The 22,326-nt window shown below is 52.8% G+C and overlaps 1 protein-coding gene across 1 annotated transcript in view; it reads left to right on the top strand.

Moving 5' to 3' along the window:
* The window catches only part of ZDHHC12 (zinc finger DHHC-type palmitoyltransferase 12), a 97,209-nt gene that overhangs the window by 59,844 nt on the left and 15,039 nt on the right, over positions 1–22,326 (top strand). Inside the window, exons 3-4 of the mRNA XM_069609182.1 lie at positions 4,484–4,573; positions 10,301–10,467. Of these exons, the coding sequence (XP_069465283.1) occupies positions 4,484–4,573; positions 10,301–10,467 (257 nt within the window). The remainder of the gene's footprint in view (positions 1–4,483; positions 4,574–10,300; positions 10,468–22,326) is intronic.

Here is a 22,326-nt window from a genome sequence, read left to right as displayed (position 1 = left end):
TGTAGTTCCTGTTCGGAGACGGGGAAACTGTAGGCATCAAGGGACAGGAAGAAATTGCGTATCCCACTATGATGTCAGGAATTGAAACACCTTCTTTTGACACTACCTTGATGACAATGAAGGTTCAACTATTGATCGACAATGGTCGCTGTCTAACAGTTCCAGCGTTACTAGATTGTGGTGCTGCAGGGGTTTCTATGGACCACACATGGGCCACAGAACATCTAATTCCTGTTGTTGAGAAGTTGTGTTTTATGCCCATTGAAGGAGTGGATGGAGTAACTTTTTACGTTCAGGTCCTCTCATCTATCAGACCGTGGCTGTGACCTTAAGAATAGGAAACTATCATGAACGACTGACGTTTGATTTAATAAAGACAGTTCATTTTCCACTTATTCTTGAAATACCATGACTCAAGAGACCCAACTCTTATATTTGAGTGCTGGTATAGTGTCGCTGGCTTCGGAAGACTGTGAACAACACTGCATTGCTGCTCCATATTCACTAGGAACAGAAAGTTCAGGTATTACAAACCCGAACAATATAAATGCCTTGCCTCTGGAATTAGAGGAATTCCCTTCTGTGTTTCTTGAAGACTTGGATGTACAACTACCTGCTCATAGGGAAGAGGACTATGCCATAGATCTACTTTCAGATAGCATAATTCCATTTGGCAGGATGTTCATCTTGTCAGGGGCGGAAACGAAGGCCTTAAGAGAATATCTAGGAATTCACGTAATGGATTAATTACCCCTTCAAAGGCTCCTGGAGGAGCCTTGTTGGTTTTTGTTCCCAGAAGAGATCCGTCCTAATTACGGCCTTGTCTTGAGTTTAGAGGACTCAACCAGATCACGAAGAAAGATGAATACCCCCTGCCTCTGATAAAGGATATCATTGGGTCAGTTAGAGGAGGTAACATCTTAACTAAACTGGACCTGTGTGGGGCGTATCACCTCATCAGAATAAAATCCGGAGATGAGGGGAAGACTGCCTTCAGAACACCTTTTGGCCTATTTGAATATCGTGTCATGCCCTTTGGGCTAGCTAATGCCCCCGCAGTGTTTCAGCGTTTTGTAGATAGAATTTGTTCTGACCTTTTGTATACCACAGTTATAGTATACTTGGATGACATATTGTTTTTTTCTGCTGACTCAGTGACACATCTTGAGCATGTACGTGAGGTGCTTTGACGTCTGCAGATTAATTAAATAAAGGCCAAATTGGAAAAATCTGTATTTCATGCGCCCTCTGTTTCCTACTTGGGCTACATTTTGTCAGCAGCAGGTGTTGCAATGGATCCAAAAAAGATTGACGCAGTCCTATCCTGTGAAGTACTAAAATCCATCAAACACATTTAACAGTTCTTAGGACTTACAGATTGCTAGCGGAAGTTTATTGATCATTCACCCCTAGTGAAATCAATTATTCAGTGATAGAAAAAGAATTGCTGGCCTTGAAACCGGCATGTATCGAACCTTTTGATGGGCGCCAGACATCAAGTCGAGTTTCGCACAGACCATCGGAATCTACAGGCCCTGCAAAATCAGGAGTGTAGAAACAGCAGACAGGCCAGATGGCAGATGCTTTATCCCGAAAGACCTGTATAGAGAACAGAACTGCTACGACGTCTGAAAAGATTCTACCTTCCAAGACATTCATCTTCGTGGTTCAATCCTTTTTTCAACAGCTGCTCAGGGACACCAGGCCCAATCTGCTGTTTGATGCACCCACTAACTGCTTGTACGTGCATCAAAGTTTTCTCTTACCTACCCACAGTGGGCCTCCAGAAACAAATCTTGCAACTGTTCCATGACCATCCAGCATTAGGACATAGATGAGCAACTTGCACTAGGATGGCAATTTCTCATTATTTCTGGTGGCCTAAGTGGTGTCAAGACATTGAGAATCATATACGGACATACGAGTGGCGTCAAGACATTGAGAATTATATACAGACATGCGTAATTTGTGCTCAAAACAAGATCATCCCACAGAGGACAGTGGATAAGCTACTACCTGTACCTGTTCCCACAAGACCCTGGGAAGCAGTGGCGACAGACTTCATTGTTGAATTACACCCATCCAATGGACAGACCACAATCATGGTAACAATTGACAGATTCTCTAAAATGGCTATTTTTACTGCCCTGTCTAAATTTCCTACTGCCTTGGAAATGGCAAGGGTGTTTCTCCAAAAGATCTTCCATTTACATGGCCTCCCTTCCTCAATTGTTCCAGACAGAAGTTCCCAATTTATCTAGAAATTTTGTGTGTACTGCATTGGACATTAAGCATGATTTGTCTTCTGGTTACCACCTCCAGTCTAATGGACAAACTGAGCAGACAAATCAAGTCCTGGAGCAGTATTTATGCTGTTTTGCAACAACTACTGACAACTGGTCTGAACTACTTCCCCCTGGCAGAGTATGCCTACAACAAGGCATATCATAATACCATTAAACACTCTCAGTTTTTTGTGAGTTATGGGCCTCACACACGTTGTCTGCTGGAATCCCCAGTCCCTGAAACCTGAGTGCCCACTTTGGACAAGTGGATATGTGATCTGCCGTCCACACATAATCAAGTTAAGAATCTGCTTACCACATCCAGGTGTTCAGACAGATGCAGACAAGATGCTCCTGTATACACCGTAGGTGATTTGGTCTGGTTGGCCTCCACGACTTTGCCACAGCATCTTGTTCCCTCTAAATTGGCCCTTCACTATAGTAGGGGTGGACGGTGAACAAGAATATGACGTGAGGTATGTATGCGAGTCACGATTCCGTCGAGGTGTACTTCAATACCTAGTGCACTGGAAGGGATACAACATGTGATCAGACTTGGGAACCAGCGCATGCTCTTCATGCTCCTATCTTGGTCCGTCAATTTCATCATCTTCACACTTTCAAGCCCGGGTATGACTGCCTTGGGAAGGGGCATGCTGTCATGTCCCAGCGGGCAGCACAATTATGCTTTTCTCTTTGGCCCCGCTGCGAGGTTTGGAAGACATGCTTGACGGTCTAGCTGTTTTGAACTTTACATTTAATGGGATGCTACCGTGACGTATGAGGAAGGGATTGATTTCAACCGCGAATGAAGCCTCCTCGCATCACAACTTTTCTCTACCCTCCAGTGAGTTGCAACGCCGCTAGTTTCATTTCCTTGTCCTCTGCCTTTTTCCTTCTGTCCTTGACTCAAACTTCTGCTCTTCATTCCGTGTCTTCATCCCTCTTTCTACTTGACTTGTTATTGGATCTCTATGTTGTTTGGCTGGTTTTGCTGTTGCTGATTGGATTAACCTTTGTTTCCTGAAACAACTTGCTGCACAAGACACCGAAGGGTTTTCTACCCCAGACGGTATCCCCTCGGTATATTGGATCCAGCCCTGGTGGTGGCCTTGCTGGTCACTTTGTATATAAACACTGGAGTGTCAGCCTGGCTACTCCCAGAGATAGACCCTACCTCTACGACTCCAGAAGTCGACGAAAACAAGAGGTGAGACGAACTCCGGTTCATGATTATGACAGTACCAGAAACACACGATGAGTTCAAGAGAAAAAGAGCAAGTGAAGGGAGCAAGATGGATTCCTTTCAGGCAAGGAAAGAGGAACAGCATGACTTTTTCCAGCAATCTAGGAGAAGGCACGTGGTTGTCTGAAGGTGCTAGATTAGCAGGTGATATGGGTTGGGGCAGGAAAGGATAAAGGATCCAGCAGGCCAGCAGTGATCAAAAGGCGAGGCTAGTGCAGTTGAAGCCCAGAAAGGCATTTCTCACTAAACTTGGCGTGGGTTTTAACAAGAGATTGGACCCGACTCTGGCAAGGTAGGGAGTTAGCCAGTTGGGGTTGAATTTGCATTACGCGATAAGGAGAAAAGGGGGGGGGCAGGTGTAGGGGCTACAGAGTTAGAAGTGTATGAGGGAATGGTAACAACAGAGGAGGGTAGAAAAACAGAGGGGCCAGGAAGGTAAGCAGGGTCAGGAGAGTTAAAGATGGTGGCCGTTTGGTAACTTTGGATGGTACAAGTACCACAGGAGTTAGTACTGAGGCCTTGTAGGGCAGGGACTCCAGTCAAGATCGGGAGAGAAGGAATTGAGTGCCGACTGGCCGCGGGGGTTGATTGGTGAAGGTAGTTGATGGGAGAAGTTGGACTGCAACGTGCATAACGGCAGAAAGTGTAGAGGCGGGAGGGGGTGGATGGGGTGACATTATTAATTATGTGGCCAGACACTAGGGGATTTGGTGTGGACAGGTGACTGTCATTAGGGCCAATCCATGTTTCTGTGATGGTTATTACAGATTTGTGGGATTGGTGTGTGGCAAAGGGACGGTGAGCATGGGAGCAAGTATGTCGCAGTGAGTGGGACTTTCTGAGCCCTCTGTAAGGTCAGCGGGGAAGTCAGTGGAGTAGATTAGATTGGAGCGGGTGCCCCTTTTTTGATCTAAAACCTTTATTTACCTTTTTTCCATATGCTCTTTTCTAGACCCTTGTGAAGAGTGATTTGCAACAGGACGCAATCCACCCACCTTCAAAAGCATTACACCTCCGTCGCTGTGGATACTGCATGCTGCAGGTAACCAACCAGGCAACTGAGGCCTACCTCGAAAGTGCCTGTCACTTTTTCTAAAGTACAAGCGGGCTGTGCCAGTATTTGACTGCTCAGCAACATTCTCTGAGGGAATCTGAGTTTCGCTCTCATTGACACTTGCGCATTCTCTTATCCTGTAGGGATCAGATGGTAGAATTTGAATGTCTGATAGAGGGCGCACTATGGCTGACTGCAACTTTTCCACCGATGTTGCAGTAAAAAGAACCTACAATGTTTGTACCCCCTTTTTAGTTTAACCTTTTCATCGCAGTATTGTTAGGTCCTTTGCTCTAGTTCTTTTGCAGAGGTTCCTGCCAATTGTCACAAGCTTATTTACAGTCCCGCCCCTTGAGCGAGCAGCACGTTTTTCCACACATCTCAAAGCAATATCCCCTCACTCTGTCCAGAGGTACCAAGTTCCACCCCTTAAGAGTTTATGACTGGATCATTGGGGTGAAGGATAACCGAGAAGGTTCTGCCATAGCCGTCATCCGCCTTAGTTTATGGGCGCGTGAACATGGTGCAGGTGTCAAATTGATCAATTGAATGGAATCACAGGACCCTCAATATTGGGCGGGGCAGCCAGGATGAGAATGATGGCAGGAGTAGTGTTCTCATTATATTTGTCACCACTTGATGATCTCGCCCTATCCCTCTGGGCTTCCAAAGCAAAATAAGGTGGGGAGGTCAGTCGAGCTGGAAAATAACTTTACAGCACCACTCCATTGAGGAGGTGTCTAACTCGGGAGGGTGTGCTCAGAGGAGGGGAAGACTGAACAGTGAGGGTCACAGTAAACTGTACCAGGAGTAAAGGGAAGGCAATGCTAGGAGCTGAGTAAGCAAGGAGGGTGTATGCAAGCAATGACGCGATTGACTTGCTGTGGGGATGAGTAGCTGGCGAGGATGAAAGGGGAGGGGAGCATGCCAGCAGTACAGCCGCTAGTGCATGCCACAGCAAGGGCTTGGGGGTTGCCAGGGAGGCAAATTAGGCGGACAGGTTGTCCCTGGCCGCAAGACGGGCCTGTTGAGAGTAGTAGAAGAGGGCAAGGAGTGACATAGACAGTAAATATTGCACCGTTTGGGGGCATGTTTTGTCAGTTGCAAACAGATAAGATTATGATTGGAATGAGCTGGCAGTTGGGAAGAGTCCTTCAGTTGCTGGAGGGCAAGGCAAGGGTTAAGGTGAGCTGGATGCATGTGCTAACTTAAAAGTTGTAGACATGCAATCGTGGTGTAGTGGCTGGCGTATATGTCAGCATCAAAGACTAAAGCATGTTAACGGCAAGTGAGGAGGGGTTCAGAGGCGTGGTTGCGAAGACACCCATGAAGTCCTGCCTCACGCCATCACTGATCAATAGGCTTGAGCATTGAGAGATAAACTAAATGGGGTGTGTGTACAACCACTGCTCCAACTCGTCACTACAACCTCATCTATCCCCAAAGTGTTGACACTTCCAACATCATTGACATTGACTTATGGAACGCAAGATCTCTATGCAACAAGACTGCTGCGGTTTTGGACCTATTCCTACGTCTAAATCTTCACTTCCTCTGCGTTACTGAAACATGAATCCCTCCCCACAATACTACAGTTCCTGCATCACTTACTTCCTCCTTTTCTTCATTCGCCCATGTTCCCCGCACCACCGGACGTGGCAGCGGCATTGGCCTACTATATCACCCAAAGTACCTATCTGTTCCCTGTCCAGTACCTCTACCAGACTTTCCCTCCTTCAAATGCATGTACAAAATCTTCACCTCACCACACGCTATATCCTTTCTCATTATCTACCGCCCACCTGGCCCGCTAGGGTCTTTCTGTGAGGACATTGACCACCTTCTAGGTCACATCTCACCTAGTCCCACACTACTGATCATGCTTGGTGACTTCAACCTCCATCTCCACCACTCACCTAACTTCCCCTTCCTCTCGATACTCAACTCCTAACTACTTACCCCTCTCCCTACTACATCCACTCACACTTCCGGCTCCACTCTTGATCTAATCTTTGTTTCTTCTTTCACTGCTTCCTCTGTATCTGACCTCCCTATCTATTTGTCAGACTTTTCCTTACTCTCTGTCTCTCTTACCCCCCTCCTTCCACCTCCTTCTCCCGAAGCGACCTGCGCAACTTTGATTCTTCACTTTTCTTCGACAACCTGCACCAACTCCCTCCCCCGCTCACTCATTTTTGCACTCTCTCTGCGAATGAAGCTACATCCACTCTTTCCTCATCCCTCACCTCCAGTCTTGACCAACTCTACCCTCTCATCTCCTTCCGCCCCACCCGCAAACCCGTCCAACCCTGGCTCTCTCCTCATCTCTCATCAATGCGCCGCAGCCGGGAAAGATGCTGGCACAAGAACCGTTCTCCAGCCAATCAGGCTACTTACTTCTCCTACCACACTATGTATGACAACTGCATTACATCTGCCAAACAAACTTACTTTTCAGACCTTCTCCACACTGAGTCTTCTCACCCTCGTCGCATCTTTCAAACCCTGACTCGCCTTCTCTCTCCTCCCACTCCTGACCCTTCTATTGCTTCACCTCTATCAGCCACCGATCTTTCTAACTTCTTCTCCTCTAAGGTACACACGCTACGTCAAGATATTCTACATTCCCCCTCATATATTCCCCCCTCTCCATCTTTCCCAACCCCCTCCACCACCGTTTCTAACTTCACTCCTGTCTCAGACTCTGAAGTCTCCCTTCTCCTATCCAAAACTCACCCTACCGCTGCCCCTGGCGAGCGTCTTCCCACCTCTCTCATTCCTAAAGTCTATCCGCTCCTGGTACCTTTCCTTACCTTCTTTTTGAACACCTGTCTTGTTACCTCTACCTTTCCATCTGCCTTCAAGCACGCAATCATCATTCCCATCATGAAAAATCCCACAGCAAACCCCCTCCCTCCTGGCATCAAACTTTCACCCCATTTCCCTCTTACCCTTCCTATCCAAGGTCCTTGAATGCCTTGCTTGCTCCCAACACACGTCTCTAATCTATCTCTTCTCCCTCCTACTCAATCAGGGTTCTGCCCCCGCCACTCACTGAAACTGCTCTTACCTCCGTCGTTGACCCCCTCCTCACAGCCCGCTACTCTAAACACTCTTCTGTCCTCATTCTTCTTGACCTATCTGCCACCTTTGACACAGTAGATCACTCTTTACTTCTTGACTCTGTCCTCCTTTGGCTTCAGTGGTTCCATCCTTGCCTGGTTCACTTCCTATCTATTTAACCGCACATTTACCGTTTCTTGGGGCAGCTGCACCACCCCTCCCTTCCCTCTCGCCTACGGTGTCCCCCAAGGCTCTGTACTTAGTCCTTTTCTCTTCTTTTTGTACACCTCCGTTCTTGCTCCTATCATCTCTTTCTTTGGAGTATCTCTCCACTTCGATGCCGACGACACTCAGCTTTATCTCTCTTTCTCATCCTTCACTCTCGACATTCATCACAAACTCTCGTCCTGCCTCACTGCCATCAAATCCTGGATGACCTCCCACTTTCTTACCCTGAACGCCGGGAAAACGGAAGTTCTATTTTTGTCCAGCTAATGTTCTCCCTCCTCCCTCTCCTCCTTCCATTCTCTTTCCTCCATCCCATCTCCTTATCTCCCCATCTGCCCGCAATCTTCGTCTCCACTTTGACACTAATCTCTCCTTCGTTCACCACATCGCTCTTACCTCCCGGGCCTGTCGCTTCCATCTATACAACATACGCAGAATTCGTCCCTTCCTTACTTTCCACGCCACTAAACTTCTAATATCTTCCTCAGTCTTCTCTCGACTTTTCTATTGCTCCGTTCTCTTCTTTGGCCTTTGTTCCTGACGTCTAGCCCCTCTTAAATCAATCTACCATTCTTACATCCGTTCTCTCTGTCTTCTTTCCCATCAGGACTCTATCGCTTCATCCCTTACCTCACTGTGATGGCTCTCCTTTCACTCTCAACTCAAGTACAAATTCCTCTGTCTTGTCTTCAAATCTCTCTACGGACTTGCCCCCTCCTATCTCGCATCCCTCCTCTCCTATTCTCCCTCTCATTCTCTCCGCTCTGCTGATCACTTCCGACTTACTGTACCGAGCAGCTTTTGTGCACAATCCCGTTTCTGATCCTTCCAACTTCTTGCGCCTCTTCACTGGAACCTTCTCCCTCTCTCTCTCCGCTCCATTACTTCCTACTCCTCCTTCCACTCTTCTTTAAAAATGCAGCTTCTTCAGTCACCTGCCTGACTGTTAACGGCCGATTCTGAACACCCTCCCACGCTGCGCAAGTTTGTATCACTGACTGTTTCTCTGTAAATTGTTCTGCATATTGTTCTTTGCTACATGATTCTAAAAATGGACTCACATTGCTTATGTTATGTACTGCATATTGTTCTCTGTAAAGCGATTTGGTTAAAAGCGCTATATAAAACTCAAAAAATACAAATACAAACTTGACAGGTAGGTTCTTCAGAGAGGAGAGATGGTGGGTGAGTTAGAGGCAGGACTAAAGCAACACTGCAGAGTGGTGGATGGTTTAGAATACATCTCAATCAGTGGCAATGCTCTGGGCGAGGGATAATGAGCTCTTGCAGTGCTGTTCTGGAAGGGAAAGTCGACCTGCAAATCATGCTTGGTGGAACCCCTTCAGCTTTGCTGCTGAAGCCCATTGAAGCCCAAGCATGTCTGGGGATAAGAGGCGACCTGGCAGTTCAGGCTGGTCTGCCACGTTTGGTGTGGGAGCACACGGTCTTTCCTCTCATGCAATGGCTTGGCAGGATGGAAAATGCTAGTCTGGAGGGTTGTCCAGAGCAAGGCCAGTGCTTTACATGTTGGTCGAGTTGGAGGGAGGTCAGCGCTAGAAGGAGCGCAATGCAGGAAGGAGAGCAGCAACATTCCGACTACATAGGGGTCACCCCAAGCAATTGGGCGGTCTTCTCAAGGTAAAGCTTGGAATCTAGGGGGTGTGCCGGTGAAGCCTACTGGCTCAGAGCAGTTTGGGGTGGAGGGGGGAGCACGAAAGAGGGTTTGTAGCCTAGAGATGGTGACCGAGGTTTAGTGATTGATGATGGAAGGGAGGGTGTATATATATATATTCGGAGGGAAGAATGAGTTGGAGGTCAGGGATAGATGTGCCTTTGAAAGAGGACTGTGCGACAAACAATATGTTGATGTTTAAGTCTGAAGTGTACGCTAAGTGGGTCTTCAATGCTGGACCTGGCGTTGATAGGCCAGGCTATAAGAGGGCATGCAGATGCTGGGTAATGTGTATGGGGTGCTCTTTGGGCTCCTCTAATCTGGAGTGTTTTATAGTGCGAGAGCTTTCGTGTGTTTCAGACTGTGGTGTGCGCTCAGTGGAGTTGTGGTGGTGGGTGGTGCTGCTGTGCACCATGTTGAAGTATTCTGGGGTGCTCAGTATCCTCGTCACGCCAGTCGGTCACTCATTGTCTCATGTCAGTGGATCACTCGGTATCTTGGCATTACACAGACGGTTAGTGCATCACCCAGAAGCTCACTACAAGGGATATCACAGAAAATGTCAAATCTTGTCCTCCCTTTAGATGTAAAACGATAATGGATTTGCGTAAGAACTGGGGCTCATCTCTTGAATTATTTATGTTGTAACTGGTCACCCCCGACCCCCACACTCTGCCCCACCGATGCCATAATGTATGCAGTAGAATAGACCCCCCCTGCAGCCCCAGTGAATGTGTTTTTCTTCTTTGCAGCAGCCTATGCGTGCGCGACACTGCCAGTCCTGCCACCACTGTGTGCGGCGCTACGACCACCACTGCCCGTGGATCGGGAACTGCGTGGGCGAGAGGAACCACCCACTGTTCGTCCTCTACTTGGGGGTGCAGCTTGTCGTCCTGTTCTGGGCTCTGCAGCTCGCCTGGTGAGAGGGCCTTGCTATGAGGATTGGGAACTTGGTCACCTGTGCTTTGCTTCAGTTTGGGCCCGTGACACACGGTACAACGTGGGGGAATCGACCCTTGCACTTTATTTAGAAGCTTTAATTGAGCGCCCATCACAGGAGGGAGGGCGCCAGCTCGCAGAAGCACAGTTTCTTTGGGTTTGTACAGCGCATTCTTAGCACACACTGCGTGCACAGTGTGGTGATTCCAGGAGCAGCTACTGTTGCTCAAATAAGTTTGATGTCATTTTCTTTTTAATGGACTGTTGCAAAAAGTTACAATTAGAAACAGTGAAAAACAAAACGCATACAAAAGAAAAAAGCTGTAAAAAACGTAAGATCATTTCAGTTGAAAGCGCGAGAAATGCAGCTGCATAGGGGTGGGGGAGAGGCCGCCTGCGGGAGGCTACGGCAGGGGAGATTTATTTTTGCCAAGCGTGCCCTCTCTGTCCTGAGCCTCCCAGCACTACTGCTGGTGTCCGTGTCCTGAGCCTCACGGCACTGCCGCTGGTCTGTGTCCTGAGTCTCCCGGCACTACTGCTGGTGTCTGTGTCCTGAGCCTCCCGGCACTATGGCTGGTGTCTGTGTCCTGAGCCTCCCGGCACTACTGCTGGTGTCTGTGTCCTGAGCCTCCCGGCACTGCCGCTGGTCTGTGTCCTGAGCCTCCCGGCACTACTGCTGGTGTCTGTGTCCTGAGCCTCACGGCACTGCCGCTGGTCTGTGTCCTGAGCCTCCCGGCACTACTGCTGGTGTCTGTGTCCTGAGCCTCATGGCACTGCCGCTGGTCTCTGTCCTGAGCCTCCCAGCACTACTGCTCGTCTCTCTGTCCTGAGCCTCACGGTACTGCCGCTGGTCTCTGTCCTGAGCCTCCCAGCACTACTGCTGGTGTCCGTGTCCTGAGCCTCACGGCACTGCCGCTGGTCTGTGTCCTGAGTCTCCCGGCACTACTGCTGGTGTCTGTGTCCTGAGCCTCCCGGCACTATGGCTGGTGTCTGTGTCCTGAGCCTCCCGGCACTACTGCTGGTGTCTGTGTCCTGAGCCTCACGGCACTGCCGCTGGTCTGTGTCCTGAGCCTCCCGGCACTACTGCTGGTGTCTGTGTCCTGAGCCTCACGGCACTGCCGCTGGTCTGTGTCCTGAGCCTCCCGGCACTACTGCTGGTGTCTGTGTCCTGAGCCTCACGGCACTGCCGCTGGTCTGTGTCCTGAGCCTCCCGGCACTACTGCTGGTGTCCGTGTCCTGAGCCTCACGGCACTACTGCTCGTCTCTCTGTCCTGAGCCTCACGGTACTGCCGCTGGTCTCTGTCCTGAGCCTCCCAGCACTACTGCTGGTGTCCGTGTCCTGAGTCTCCCGGCACTACTGCTGGTGTCCGTGTCCTGAGCCTCACGGCACTGCCGCTGGTCTGTGTCCTGAGTCTCCCGGCACTACTGCTGGTGTCTGTGTCCTGAGCCTCCCGGCACTATGGCTGGTGTCTGTGTCCTGAGCCTCCCGGCACTACTGCTGGTGTCTGTGTCCTGAGCCTCACGGCACTGCCGCTGGTCTGTGTCCTGAGCCTCCCGGCACTACTGCTGGTGTCTGTGTCCTGAGCCTCACGGCACTGCCGCTGGTCTGTGTCCTGAGCCTCCCGGCACTACTGCTGGTGTCTGTGTCCTGAGCCTCACGGCACTGCCGCTGGTCTGTGTCCTGAGCCTCCCGGCACTACTGCTGGTGTCCGTGTCCTGAGCCTCACGGCACTGCCGCTGGTCTGTGTCCTGAGTCTCCCGGCACTACTGCTGGTGTCTGTGTCCTGAGCCTCCCGGCACTATGGCTGGTGTCTGTGTCCTGAGCCTCCCGGCACTACTGCTGGTGTCTGTGTCCTGAGCCTCACGGCACTGCCGCTGGTCTGTGTCCTGAGCCTCCCGGCACTACTGCTGGTGTCTGTGTCCTGAGCCTCACGGCACTGCCGCTGGTCTGTGTCCTGAGCCTCCCGGCACTACTGCTGGTGTCTGTGTCCTGAGCCTCACGGCACTGCCGCTGGTCTGTGTCCTGAGCCTCCCGGCACTACTGCTGGTGTCTGTGTCCTGAGCCTCACGGCACTGCCGCTGGTCTGTGTCCTGAGCCTCCCGGCACTACGGCTGGTGTCCGTGTCCTGAGCCTCACGGCACTGCCGCTGGTCTCTGTCCTGAGCCTCCCGGCACTACTGCTGGTGTCTGTGTCCTGAGCCTCACGGCACTGCCGCTGGTCTCTGTCCTGAGCCTCCCGGCACTATGGCTGGTGTCTGTGTCCTGAGCCTCACGGCACTGCCGCTGGTCTCTGTCCTGAGCCTCCCAGCACTACTGCTGGTGTCCGTGTCCTGAGCCTCACGGCACTGCCGCTGGTCTCTGTCCTGAGCCTCATGGCACTACTGCTGGTCTCTCTATCCTGAGCCTCCCGGCACTACTGCTGGTGTCCGTGTCCTGAGCCTCACGGCACTGCCGCTGGTCTCTGTCCTGAGCCTCCCGGCACTACTGCTGGTGTCTCTCTATCCTCAGCCTCACGGCGCTGTTGCTGGTCTCTGTCCTGAGCCTCATGGCACTACTGCTGGTCTCTCTATCCTGAGCCTCACGGTACTGCCGCTGGTCTGTGTCCTGAGCCTCCCGGCACTACGGCTGGTGTCTGTGTCCTGAGCCTCACGGCACTACTGCTGGTGTCCGTGTCCTGAGCCTCACGGCACTGCCGCTGGTCTCTGTCCTGAGCCTCCCAGCACTACTGCTGGTGTCTCTCTATCCTGAGCCTCACGGCGCTGTTGCTGGTCTCTGTCCTGAGCCTCACGGCACTACTGCTGGTCTCTCTATCCTGATCCTCACGATACTGCCGCTGGTCTCTGTCCTGAGCCTCCCGGCACTACTGCTGGTATCTGTGTCCTGAGCCTCACGGCACTGCCACTGGTCTCTGTCCTGAGTCTCCCGGCACTACTGCTGGTGTCTGTGTCCTGAGCCTCACGGCACTGCCGCTGGTCTCTGTCCTGATCCTCCCGGCACTACTGCTGGTGTCTGTGTCCTGAGCCTCACGACACAGCCGCTGGTCTCTGTCCTGAGCCTCCCGGCACTACTGCTGGTGTCTGTGTCCTGAGCCTCACGGCACTGCCGCTGGTCTCTGTCCTGAGCCTCCCGGCACTACTGCTGGCGTCTGTGTCCAGAGCCTCACGGCACTGCCGCTGGTCTCTGTCCCGAGCCTCATGGCACTACTGCTGGTCTCTCTGTCCTGAGCCTTCCAGCACTACCGCTGGTCTCTGTCCTGAGCCTCCCTGCACTACTGCTGGTCTCTGTCCTGAGCCTCCCAGCACTACTGCTGGTGTCTGTGTCCTGAGCCTTCCGGCACTGCCGCTGGTCTCTGTCCTGAGCCGACCGGCACTACTGCTGGTCTCTCTGTCCTGAGCCTCCCGGCACTGTCGCTGGTCTCTGTCCTGAGCCTCCCGGCACTACTGCTGATCTCTCTGTCCTGAGCCTCCCAGCACTACTGCTGGTCTCTCTGTCCTGCACCTCCTGGCACTGTTGCTGGTCTCTCTGTCCTGAGCCTCCCAGCACTGTTGCTGGTCTCTCTGTCCTGAGCCTCCCGGCACTGTTGCTGGTCTCTCTGTCCTGAGCCTCCCAGCACTGTTGCTGGTCTCTCTGTCCTGAGCCTCCCGGCACTGTTGCTGGTCTCTCTATCCTAGCCTCCCGGCACTGTTGCTGGTCTCTCTATCCTGAGCCTCCCGGCACTACTGCTGGTCTCTCTGTCCTGAGCCTCCCGGCACTACTGCTGGTCTCTCTGTCCTGAGCCTCCCGGCACTACTGCTGGTCTCTCTATCCTGAGCCTCCCGGCACTGTTGCTGGTCTCTCTGTCCTGAGCCTCCCAGCACTGTTGCTGGTCTCTCTGTCCTGAGCCTCCCGGCACTACTGCTGGTCTCTCTGTCCTGAGCCTCCCGGCACTACTGCTGGTCTCTCTGTCCTGAGCCTCCCGGCACTGTTGCTGGTCTCTCTGTCCTGAGCCTCCCGGCACTGTTGCTGGTCTCTCTGTCCTGAGCCTCCCGGCACTGTTGCTGGTCTCTCTGTCCTGACCCTCACGGCACTGTTGCTGGTCTCTCTATCCTGACCCTCACAGCACTGTTGCTGGTCTCTGTCCTGAGCCTCACGGCACTATTGCTGGTCTCTCTATCCTGAGCCTCACGGCACTGCCGCTGGTCTCTCTATCCTGAGCCTCCCGGCACTACTGCTGGTCTCTCTGTCCTGTGCCTCCCAGCACTACTGCTGGTCTCTCTGCCCTGAGCCTCACAGCACTGCCGCTGGTCTCTGTCCTGAGCCTCCCAGCACTACTGCTGGTGTCCGTGTCCTGAGCCTCACGGCACTGCCGCTGGTCTCTGTCCTGAGCCTCCCAGCACTACTGCTGGTGTCTCTCTATCCTCAGCCTCACGGCGCTGTTGCTGGTCTCTGTCCTGAGCCTCACGGCACTACTGCTGGTCTCTCTATCCTGAGCCTCACGGTACTGCCGCTGGTCTCTGTCCTGAGCCTCCCGGCACTACTGCTGGTGTCTGTGTCCTGAGCCTCACGGCACTGCCGCTGGTCTCTGTCCTGAGCCTCCCGGCACTACTGCTGGTGTCTGTGTCCTGAGCCTCACGGCACTGCCGCTGGTCTCTGTCCCGAGCCTCATGACACTACTGCTGGTCTCTCTGTCCTGAGCCTCCCGGCACTGCCGCTGGTCTCTGTCCTGAACCTCCCAGCACTGCCGCTGGTCTCTGTCCTGAGCCTCCCAGCACTACTGCTGGTCTCTCTGTCATGAGCCTCCCGGCACTGCCGCTGGTCTCTGTCCTGAGCCTCCCGTCACTACTGCTGATCTCTCTGTCCTGAGCCTCCCGGCACTACTGCTGGTCTCTCTATCCTGAGCCTCCCGGCACTGTTGCTGGTCTCTCTGTCCTGAGCCTCCCGGCACTACTGCTGGTCTCTCTGTCCTGAGCCTCCCAGCACTACTGCTGGTCTCTCTGTCCTGAGCCTCCCGGCACTACTGCTGGTCTCTCTGTCCTGAGCCTCCCGGCACTACTGCTGGTCTCTCTATCCTGAGCCTCCCGGCACTGTTGCTGGTCTCTCTGTCCTGAGCCTCCCGGCACTGTTGCTGGTCTCTCTATCCTGAGCCTCCCGACACTACTGCTGGTCTCGCTGGTCTCTCTGTCCTGAGCCTCCCAGCACTGTTGCTGGTCTCTCTGTCCTGACCCTCACGGCACTGTTGCTGGTCTCTCTATCCTGACCCTCACGGCACTGTTGCTGGTCTCTGTCCTGAGCCTCATGGCACTATTGCTGGTCTCTCTATCCTGAGCCTCACGGCACTGCCGCTGGTCTCTCTATCCTGAGCCTCCCGGCACTACTGCTGGTCTCTCTTTCCTGAGCCCTCCCGGCACTGTTGCTGGTCTCTCTATCCTGAGCCTCACGGCACTGCCGCTGGTCGCTCTGTCCTGAGCCTCCTAGCACAACTGCTGGTCTCCCTATTCTGAGCCTCCCGGCACTGTTGCTGGTCTCTGTATCCTAAGCCTCCCGGCACTGTTGCTGGTCTCTCTATCCTCAGCCTCCCGGCACTACTGCTGGTCTCTCTATCCTGAGCCTCCCGGCACTGTTGCTGGTCTCTATGTCCTGAGCCTCCCAGCACTGTTGCTGGTCTCTCTGTCCTGAGCCTCCCGGCACTACTGCTGGTCTCTCTGTCCTGAGCCTCCCGGCACTACTGCTGGTCTCTCTGTCCTGAGCCTCCCGGCACTGTTGCTGGTCTCTCTGTCCTGAGCCTCCCGGCACTGTTGCTGGTCTCTCTTTCCTGAGCCTCCCAGCACTGTTGCTGGTCTCTCTGTCCTGACCCTCACGGCACTGTTGCTGGTCTCTCTATCCTGGCCCTCACATCACTGTTGCTGGTCTCTGTCCTGAGCCTCACGGCACTATTGCTGGTCTCTCTATCCTGAGCCTCACGGCACTGCCGCTGGTCTCTCTGTCCTGTGCCTCCCAGCACTACTGCTGGTCTCTCTGTCCAGAGCCTCACGGCACTGCCGCTGGTCTCTGTCCTGAGCCTCCCAGCACTACTGCTGGTGTCCGTGTCCTGAGCCTCACGGCACTGCCGCTGGTCTCTGTCCTGAGCCTCCCAGCACTACTGCTGGTGTCTGTCTATCCTCAGCCTCACAGCGCTGTTGCTGGTCTCTGTCCTGAGCCTCACGGCACTACTGCTGGTCTCTCTATCCTGAGCCTCACGGTACTGCCGCTGGTCTCTGTCCTGAGTCTCCCGGCACTACTGCTGGTGTCTGTGTCCTGAGCCTCACGGCACTGCCGCTGGTCTCTGTCCTGAGCCTCCCGGCACTACTGCTGGTGTCTGTGTCCTGAGCCTCACGGCACTGCCGCTGGTCTCTGTCCTGAGCCTCCCGGCACTACTGCTGGTGTCTGTGTCCTGAGCCTCACGGCACTGCCGCTGGTCTCTGTCCTGAGCCTCCCGGCACTACTGCTGGTCTCTCTGTCCTGAGCCTCCCGGCACTACCGCTGGTCTCTGTCCTGAGCCTTCCAGCACTACCGCTGGTCTCTGTCCTGAGCCTCCCGGCACTGCCGCTGGTCTCTGTCCTGAGCCTCCCGTCACTACTGCTGATCTCTCTGTCCTGAGCCTCCCAGCACTACTGCTGGTCTCTCTGTCCTGAACCTCCTGGCACTGTTGCTGGTCTCTCTGTCCTGAGCCACCCAGCACTGTTGCTGGTCTCTCTGTCCTGAGCCTCCCGGCACTACTGCTGGTCTCTCTGTCCGGAGCCTCACAGCACTACTGCTGGTCTCTCTGTCCTGAGCCTCCCGGCACTACTGCTGGTCTCTCTGTCCAGAGCCTCCCGGCACTGTTGCTGGTCTCTCTGTCCTGAGCCTCACAGCACTGTTGCTGGTCTCTCTATCCTGAGCCTCCCGGCACTACTGCTGGTCTCTCTGTCCTGAGCCTCCCGGCACTACTGCTGGTCTCTCTGTCCTGAGCCTCCCGGCACTGTTGCTGGTCTCTCTGTCCTGAGCCTCCCAGCACTGTTGCTGGTCTCTCTATCCTGACCCTCACGGCACTGTTGCTGGTCTCTGTCCTGAGCCTCATGGCACTATTGCTGGTCTCTCTATCCTGACCCTCACGGCACTGTTGCTGGTCGCTCTGTCCTGAGCCTCCTAGCACTATTGCTGGTCTCCCTGTTCTGAGCCTCACGGCACTGTTGCTGGTCTCTTAATCCTGAGCCTCCCGGCACTGTTGCTGGTCTCTCTATCCTCAGCCTCCCGGCACTGTTGCTGGTCTCTCTATCCTCAGCCTCCCGGCACTGTTGCTGGTCTCTCTATCCTGAGCCTCCTGGCACTGTTGCTGGTCTCTCAACTCAGCCTCCCGGCACTGTTGCTGGTCTCTCTATCCTGAGCCTCCCGGCACTGTTGCTGGTCTCTGTCCTGAGCCTCCCGGCACTACTGCTGGTCTCTCTGTCCTGAGCCTCCCAGCACTGTTGTTGGTCTCTCTATCCTGAGCCTCCCAGCACTACTGCTGGTCTCTCTATCCTGAGCTTGCCGGCACTGTTGCTGGTCTCTCTATCCTGAGCCTCCCGGCACTGTTGCTGGTCTCTCTATCCTGAGCCTCACGGCACTGTTGCTGGTCTCTCTATCCTGAGCCTCCCGGCACTACTGCTGGTCTCTCTGTCCTGAGCCTCCCGGCACTGTTGCTGGTCTCTCTGTCCCGAGCCTCCCGGCACTGTTGCTGGTCTCTCTATCCTGAGCCTCCCAGCACTACTGCTGGTCGCTCTGTCCTGAGCCTTCCGGCACTACTGCTGGTCTCTCTATCCTGGGCCTCACGGCACTACCGCTGGTCTCTATCCTGAGCCTCCCGGCACTACTGCTGGTGTCCCTGTTCTGAGCCTCATGGCACTGTTGCTGGTCTCTCTATCCTGAGCCTCCCGGCACTGTTGCTGGTCTCCCTATCCTGAGCCTCCCGGCACTGTTGCTGGTCTCTCTATCCTGAGCCTCCCAGCACTGTTGCTGGTCTCTCTATCCTGAGCCTCCCAGCACTGTTGCTGGTCTCTCTATCCTGAGCCTCCCGGCACTGTTGCTGGTCACTCTATCCTGAGTCTCCCAGCACTGTTGCTGGTCTCTCTGTCCTGAGCCTCCCGGCAGTACTGCTGGTCTCTCTGTCCTGAGCCTCCCGGCACTACTGCTGGTCTCTCTGTCCTGAGCCTCCCAGCACTACTTGTTAGGAAAGACTTCGTAATTGTAGGTAATTTTCCTTCCATGTGGCAACCCCTAAACTTTTTGCTGTTGTTTTTCACCTTGTTCTTGACTTTGCCAGAGAAGTGCAGCCTTCTGCCGCACTCCTCTGGGCTTTCGCTCCTTTCTTACGGGGAAACTGACATGCCCTTAAGACAGTCAGTACCGGGGAACGCTGTTTCCCGTAGTTTATTTTATCATGTTGCGGCTTTCGTGCAACATGACACAAGAGGGCACTGTAAGCTAAGTTACAGCTCTCTTGGGTCTCTAGCCTTCTACAGGCCCTAGATACTCGTTTAGGATTGTATCTGATCGGTGCAAGTGATTCAGGGACGGGAATGGTGGCAGCGATCGTTTCTTGTGTTTTGAGCTCCTTTTGGCGTTCTAAGCGCGTATTCCGCGCTTAACCCAAAATGGTGGCCTGGCTCCGAAAATGGCCAGACCACGAGGCTCCTTTGTCCTGTCCGCTGACCGTCTTGCTCCCTTCACCTTCCCCAGGTCCAGCCGACCCGGGGCCTTCCTTATTTGGGCATGTACTTTCCCGCGAAACACGGATGCTTTCGCGGGCTTCTACATGTCTTGTGTGTGCCTCCAGGATGTGGGCTGGGATGTCTGGTCCCAATACACATCCTGGGTGCCAGAGAGTCTAGGGTGGTGTGAATGCCTGGGACCACCGTGGTCTGTGATTGGTCCACGAATGGTGTGAGTGTTGATGAGCGGATCTCCCATTGGGTCCCCTCCGTTTTGGCGCAAAGGGAACCGTGGATAAGAGGGGGCTGGAAACACCACTACCATGTCGATCTCCTGAGTTCTCATGAACGAAGGAATACAGGAGCCAAGTATCCTGAAACCAAGAGGCTGGACCGAGGAATCGCTGGTGACCCGCTGAAGGACTTCTCCTCTGCACTGCTGTCGCCTTGTGAAACCCTTTTCACCTTTGATCGAACCAGAAGGCCTGTACTGGTACTTCGACCCTTGGAATAGCGGGAACAGCTATTCTCGGCATCTTCACCATCTCCTGCCAGTAAGCCTTCGGAAGCGGCACTGGCCCATCCAGCTGACTGACCAGCTTACACGGGAGTCTTGCTCTTTAACCTCAGCCAGGTTGTGTAGTATTTCAAGCCCTTGTCACTCTCACGCGCTTCGTACACTTGGCGTTCCCAGGTCTGAAGTGAGTAGTGTACATTTGGCTCAGATACACACGGCCGCTCCGTTGCCTGCTGTGGTAACAAACTGTGCGGGTTTCTTCGATTGGGACGTCTTTTTACTCAACGCGACGACGAGGCGTTCCCTGCTCTTCTGAACCTGCCAGCTGCTGAAACTGACGCGGAGAAGCCTGGGTCTGCTTGCATCGGGGACTGGTGAGTAGCATAGCTAGGATCTGGTCGCCCTCCTGCAGGAGCCCATTGCTTTTCCCCGCTGTGTCAAACAGCACCCTTTTCCGTACGTGCGCTCTGCTTCTGCCCACTGTGGAGGCTGCGCTTGAGTCGCGGAACTTGTTCTTCTTCTTTTGTGCACTAAACTGAACTGCCTGATTTCCCTCGAAGAGCTTCTCCTTTTGCCCGTTGGCACCAGCGCGTGCAGGTACTTTTGAGCACAAGGCTCTTTGCAGGGCTCGGACTTCCATCTAGTTAGGTGCCTCTGAAGGCGAACTGGTTCTAAGCATTATTGCGCACTGCCTGTTTTCCCTCCCTTTTAGGTGGACTACACATTTCGTGCATATAACGCTTGAGACCTGTTGTATTTGTATATATATTGTGTTGATATGGTATGTGTTGGTTTACTATCGTTATATTGTGATTTTCTTGCTACAGTCATTGTTTTAAAGGCCTTGAAATAAATGTGTATATATTTTTAATATAACAACTGTTTGGAGTAGTTTGTAAGTGTTCTTGCTTTGTGTGCTCATTGCGGCCTTTCAGTCACCCTCACCCCTCTTGAGACCTAGTCTTGACCGCCGCGATCGCTACCTTGATTGGTCTGGCTCGTCCAGAGGTTACCCTGTTCCAAGTAATTAGGTTGGCCTTCTGAACTTCTGCGCCACCAGGACAGAGTTCAGAAATCCGTCTTAACACTACTGCTGGTCTCCCTGTTCTGAACCTCCCGTCACTACCGCTGGTCTCTGTCCTGAGCCTTCCAGCACTACCGCTGGTCTCTGTCCTGAACCTCCCAGCACTACTGCCGCTGGTCTCTGTCCTGAGCCTCCCAGCACTACTGCTGGTCTCTGTCCTGAGCCTCCCGGCACTACTGCTGGTCTCTCTGTCCTGAGCCTCCCAGCACTGTATTTGGCACTCCAGTTTTAATTCTGAAGTACAGAGATACACAGGCCCACTGAACCCGTGCCCACATTGAGACAATACCCAATTCGAACCTGATTGCGGAGATAGGGATCGCATTCGGCACACCCAGCAATCTTCTCCAAATGCGGCCGTCTATACGGTTCATTGTTACACTCACTTTCTCGGGTAGCAATTCTAGGCCGTAGATTAATTTAGGCACTATTTTACTCTCATAAAAGATCAGGGCAGGTTTCAGGGAAAACCTACCAAACCTTCAGTCAATCCTGACCACCTGCGCTTCTAGTAATTTCGCCTTATCTGAAGTTGACTCAAATAATACCTTAGAGCCCGGGTATGCTGAGAAATTGAATCCCAAGTATCGCACTGTCTTAGCCAATTTCGGGGGGTCTCGCCCAACTTGCCGATGTAGCCAGAAGTTTTTACCCTCACTTTCCTGAAGGATAGAATCTGGGTTTTCAAGGGATTCATTGTTAGCCCATTGGTTTTAGCATTTGCTTAAAAACTATTAAGAGACCGTTGCAGCCCCACCTTGGTGTTATCAAAAATCAATGGGTCATCGGCATATGCAAGCCAAACACAGTTTTATATAATTAAGGTTCAAGGTTATATACACAATCACAATAATCACATGCTACAGACATAGCGAACACTATCCTAAACAACGATCTCGACTTCATCGCCATTACTGAATCCTGGCTCCACGAGGCAGCAGGTCCAGCACTAATGCTAGCAGTCCCGGACAACTATACTATCCTTAGAGCTGATAGACTAGATGCACGAGGCGGAGGAATAGCGATCATCGCCAAAACTAATCTTTCCATGAGAGTCACCTTTATACCCAACCTCAAATCCTGCGAGTCTCTCTCCATTAAACTACCCACTGCCAACTCTCAAACATTAAATATCCATCTCCTCTATAGACCCCCAGGCCCTATCAGCACCTTCAATGAAGATATTACCACTGTTATAGCTGAGAAGTTAAAAAAACTCCTCACAAACTTTAGTGCTAGGAGATTCAACCTAGGGTACAATGATATCAATGAACCCCAGGCCACCGCCGTAGCCAACATCCTGACAGAACTAGGCTTCTCTCAGAAAGTGAACATGTCCACCCACACCAAAGGGAGAACTCTTGACTGGATTGCCAGTCACAACTGCAACTTCTTCATTACATCGATCGCCCCCCAAATATGGACTGACCACCACCTAATCTCCTTTACTCTAAATACTAAAAGACCCACTGCTCTAATACCCCCCTTCGCCGCACCTATACTAACCAGAAACAAGAAAAATATTACAGCAGACAATATTTTGCCCCATATCCT

This window comes from Ambystoma mexicanum, chromosome 8 (assembly GCF_040938575.1).
Source record: "Ambystoma mexicanum isolate Mex_15411 chromosome 8, UKY_AmexF1_1, whole genome shotgun sequence".
Lineage (NCBI taxonomy): Eukaryota > Metazoa > Chordata > Amphibia > Caudata > Ambystomatidae > Ambystoma > Ambystoma mexicanum.
This window is presented reverse-complemented; position numbering and strand designations above follow the sequence as displayed.